General features: G+C 33.3%; 1 protein-coding gene across 1 annotated transcript; it reads left to right on the forward strand.

Moving 5' to 3' along the window:
- Nucleotides 1–1,640: 1,640 nt before the first annotated feature.
- Nucleotides 1,641–3,888, forward strand: LOC127836191 (complement C1q tumor necrosis factor-related protein 4-like). Its single transcript, XM_052362670.1, has 3 exons — nt 1,641–1,892; nt 2,090–2,243; nt 3,396–3,888. Exons 1-3 carry the CDS (start codon nt 1,715–1,717, stop codon nt 3,676–3,678), a joined length of 615 nt encoding a protein of 204 aa, XP_052218630.1. The 5' UTR covers nt 1,641–1,714; the 3' UTR covers nt 3,679–3,888.
- The last annotated feature ends 671 nt before the right edge of the window (nt 3,889–4,559 follow it).

Below are 4,559 nucleotides of genomic sequence, written 5' to 3' on the forward strand. Positions count from 1 at the left end.
CCGAATAAGGAACTATGTTATTATTAAATGAAACAAAGTAGAAATGTATTGCAATTAATATTTGTTACACCCGGCATACATTTACAATAATTTTCGTTGAGTCATTCGTCTAGTTGGTTCAGTTTGACTTATAATTTATAGAGAGAAAATTACAGTTCCTTATTCGATTTAAATAAGGAAAAAGGAACCAGTTCCTTTTTCCTTATTCACACTGAATAAGGAACTGGATAATTATCACTTAAAACTTAGTAAAAAGGTATTGCAATTAGAATTATACATAAATAACCATATATAAATAATATGTTCATGTATATGTGGTTAATTTTGGATCAATGTCATTGTATTTAAGCAAGAAAATGCCAGTTCCTTATTCGGCTTGAATAAGGAATAAGGAACTGGTTCCTTTTTCCTTATTCAGCCCCGAATAAGGAACTGGATTATAAATTAAAACAAACATGTTTAAATGTACAAGATTGATTTTATCACATACATGTAAAATGATAGTATATGTTTTAGGTTTTGTTGATGTGAATTAAGTATTCAAATTAGAAAATATCGAATCGGTTTAAATAAGAAATCCTATACAAGCGCGTAGAAAAAAACATGAATATGTAACGTAATACATAAAGTAAATGTATTCGAGTTATTTGTTTTGATTTACTTCAAAAATGTTTGCATTATTGTTCTTTTAAACCTTATAACAAATATGTTACGCGTGAATAAGGAATAAGAAACAGTTCCTTATTCTTTATTCGAAAAAGGAATAAGGAACTAGGAAAAAGGAACCAACTTATCACCCATGTAGGATATTCATGTTTTGACGTCTTGCAATATGCAAAAAAATCAAAAAACATAATTATACACAATAAACAATGATATGAATTTTCTTATACGCTTATATGTATAACAATTGAGAACCCTTACTAAGTAATAATAATTATTTTAAATACTTAAACACACTTCACTTAAATTATGTATGGTGTTTAGGGATTTATAACAAGGTTTCCTCGCTAGTAAGTTTTATCTACAGTAAAAAAACATAAAATGGTCGCACTTTTATTTTTCACACAATTTACTTGCATTCCATTTATTGTGCAGTTGTTAAGAAAGAATGCTCGTACAATGAAACATGTTTAAACAACTGTTGGTTCGAGATCAAACCTACAAAAACAGCGCGTCACATTGAAATATAGTTGATGTGGTATCAAGGGTTCGCATAGACATTACATACTTTTAATATACTATTGTACTGTAACGACCATTTTTCCTCCTTGCATGAACTGTAATGCGAGGAATTTGTTTCATAATCATACACACACTATTTACCACTTGTATTTACAAACAAAGCATGTTAACTATGTTAAAGATCGAAAACGGAAAACGGAAAATCCCGTTATATATATGTTAGATGTATTTTGCAAATATGATTCTTCATACGCCTTTGAGTCGCTATTTTTCATTTCAAATAATCTAAGTTTAGTGTTTTATTAAATTTTAATTTAAGCATTTAATATGTACCTCTAAATCGTCTAACAAGCTAATTTGTAAAATATTTTCTCCGATAACAAATACAATAGTGTCAGTTAATCTATTGTACTTGGATAAACTGCAACGATAAAAAGCAGGTGGAAGATCTCTTCGACGGCATTTCTCTTACACTAATCACAAGAAGTCCTGTCACAATACACACTTTCAACAGTACTTCTACGCAGGAATGAGTTTCTTACTAATTTGCGCTGTTTTGGCATCTTGTATACCTCTGTCGTTTTCGTTTATGCTGGATGGACAACCAGAAAACATACAGGAAATAGCAAACGAGCTTGGTAAACTTCAGTCCGAGGTGGCGGCACTAAAAGAAATGATTCAAGAATTACAGGAAACATGTCCTTCATGTAAGTAAATGTTTGGGTTTTAATTTATCATCACATGTTTAGTGCACTTATGTAAACGGTATTGATTGAATCTAAAAAAACAAGTATACCGTTGTTTCTGCGGTGCGTAATATTTTGTTTTTATTTAGCTCCATGTAAGCTATTGTTTATAAAAGGTGCGTATCAAACACATTGCGACAAGCATTTTAAAATTGCAGGTGCCGTTTCAACGAAACAGTCATCTCCAGCATTTATGGCATCGTTGAGCATGTTCGTGACATGTAATGTTGACGCTCCGCTCGTATTCGATCGAGAACAGCTCGACACGCGCCAGGCATACGATACTCGACATGGACTGTTTCGCGCACCAGTGTAAGATGTTTTTGCTTCTTAATCAATACGTATTTGAAAAAGATAATAGGCGTAAATAACTTTTATTCTATAATGTAATGTATGTTTGGCATAACTCTAGGTGTGCAGGATTACAAAGAACTTTATGATTTCAAATATATTGAATTTAATACATGCCACATTTACGATGTCGAAGTAAATTGGTACGCCAATGACCCTCAGTTTTGGCGGTCGGTCATTGCTTAGTTGGTCTGTGCGCAGGCCGGACATTATGTAAATTGAACAATTAACATTAGACATTATTTGTCAGCCGATTATCTAAGGTAAAGTGTCTTATAAAGCAAGTGGCCTATGGATATTTAAGCCATGGCTATTGAAGTAGTTATAGTCGCAATTTTTGCCGCGACAATTTGTAATTAAAATTTACGGGTTAATGCCAAAACATTTATCCGAACGAACAAAAAGCAAAACTTTGTGAAAATTTATAAATACACGTACCTAACAATAAACAAAGAGGCCCACCTACGTGTTTATTATGAATCGTAGCAATACCTAATTTGAATTCATTTAATACAATTGTAAAGCAAATGAATAAAATGGAGACTTTCTGTTGTTTTCTTATAGTAAGCACGCACGCGTCTAGTAATTAACTAATTTTAAACTAAAACAAGCGCACGCAAATAAAAAGAACGCAATTCCGATGTCAATAAATCCAAACGACTCCAGTTAAAATCCCAATGTGTGCGTGGGTGGGGGAGGTAACGTGTGGTTGAATATTGTTTGGATAAAAATATTTTTCTGCTCAATCCACTCAATTAATTACGTTAATGCATTCTATGAAAAAATGTCATAAGTACCGAAAGTACACTTTCGTTTAAATCCATTACAATGTATCCAATATTTACCGCATGTGTTGACACTGTGCTCGTAATATATGTACCGATGCTCGATAAAACTTGCCGTAAGAACGCCGACAGTTTGACAAACAATTGAAGGCGCAAAAAAATTCAACACTGTACGCTCCATATCTTCAACCATATCACTTATCTAGTAAACAGATATCGTTTAATTACATGTCAATATATTTTCTACCATTTCGTTTAATGACAATATCTTGATTATTTTCCTTATTGCGTTGTATTATGTTACCCGATTTTAGACAAATTGTTACAGGAACGGAACATACATGTTTACTGCAACACTTGCTGCTCAACCAAATCAAGGTTTTCACGTTAAATTTGTAAGAAATTCACTGTCGGACGAAATTGGTTACATATTTTCGGACAACGGGCACTCCGGATGGAACGAGCGGTCGACAACCATTGTTGTTAAGCTTGATGCTGGTGATGACGTTTGGTTAGCATGCTCAATGCCAAGCAACATCACGGGCGGAAATTCTGGAATGGAACATGATTATCATTCACACTTTTCTGGGTTCTTGATTGACGCGTTCTAACAACGGGGTAGCATTGTAAGCAGATCTTTCAACACAACATGTCTATCTACCGAGTGGCTGATTGTTGTTGTATTTTCTTTAAATCTAAATTGTTCGGGATCCCGTTTGATTGTATAAATGGCTAATTTTTATTATACCAACATCCAGTCTGCAAAAGCGGCTATTCGTAAATGATCCACACATGTGTTATAATAAATGCAATTGTAATAATTGTGTTAATATGCTTTTACTTGATCATTTTTATCGTGTATGATGACGGTACATGTCTATGTATTGGAATGTTTAGGTTCAGCGTATATTTGCTATTGCCTCAAGACATATAAGTGAGTAGAACCCCCCCCCCCCCACATTTCGCAATGCTTAAATGTTAAACATGAACGTTTGCTTCTTATAATATAGCTTCCCCATTTTTAACTTCAATGAGTTGTTTTTTGGTAAGCTTATAAATTATTCCAATTGATAACTGATATATTTCTCACATACAATTGTGCTTTTGTATCAATTGCATTGTTTTGCATTCTATGAATTGTGTACTTGCCACACATGTGCCTATATTATATTAATTACAATATACTTTTTCATTAAGAAGCGAAATGTTTATCACAAGCCGGTACGGTTGTTCATGAACTACTATACTCATTCTTTCAATTAAAGGGAGTTGTTTGTTTTGTTGATACGATTGTCCAGTAAATCACGGACATCTTACATTCATTGCAATATCAAAGATTAACATGGATTTACAATCAAATATTATCTTTTGTCGCCACTGCATTTCTGACGTAGGTTAAAGTCGAGTTCGAGTATGGTTGAATAGTGCTGTGTCTAATCAACGTGAACTGAATTTTTGGTGGTCTGTATATGCTACCAGCCTTTGACGTCAT

This window comes from Dreissena polymorpha, chromosome 6, assembly GCF_020536995.1.
Source record: "Dreissena polymorpha isolate Duluth1 chromosome 6, UMN_Dpol_1.0, whole genome shotgun sequence".
NCBI classification, from domain to species: domain Eukaryota; kingdom Metazoa; phylum Mollusca; class Bivalvia; order Myida; family Dreissenidae; genus Dreissena; species Dreissena polymorpha.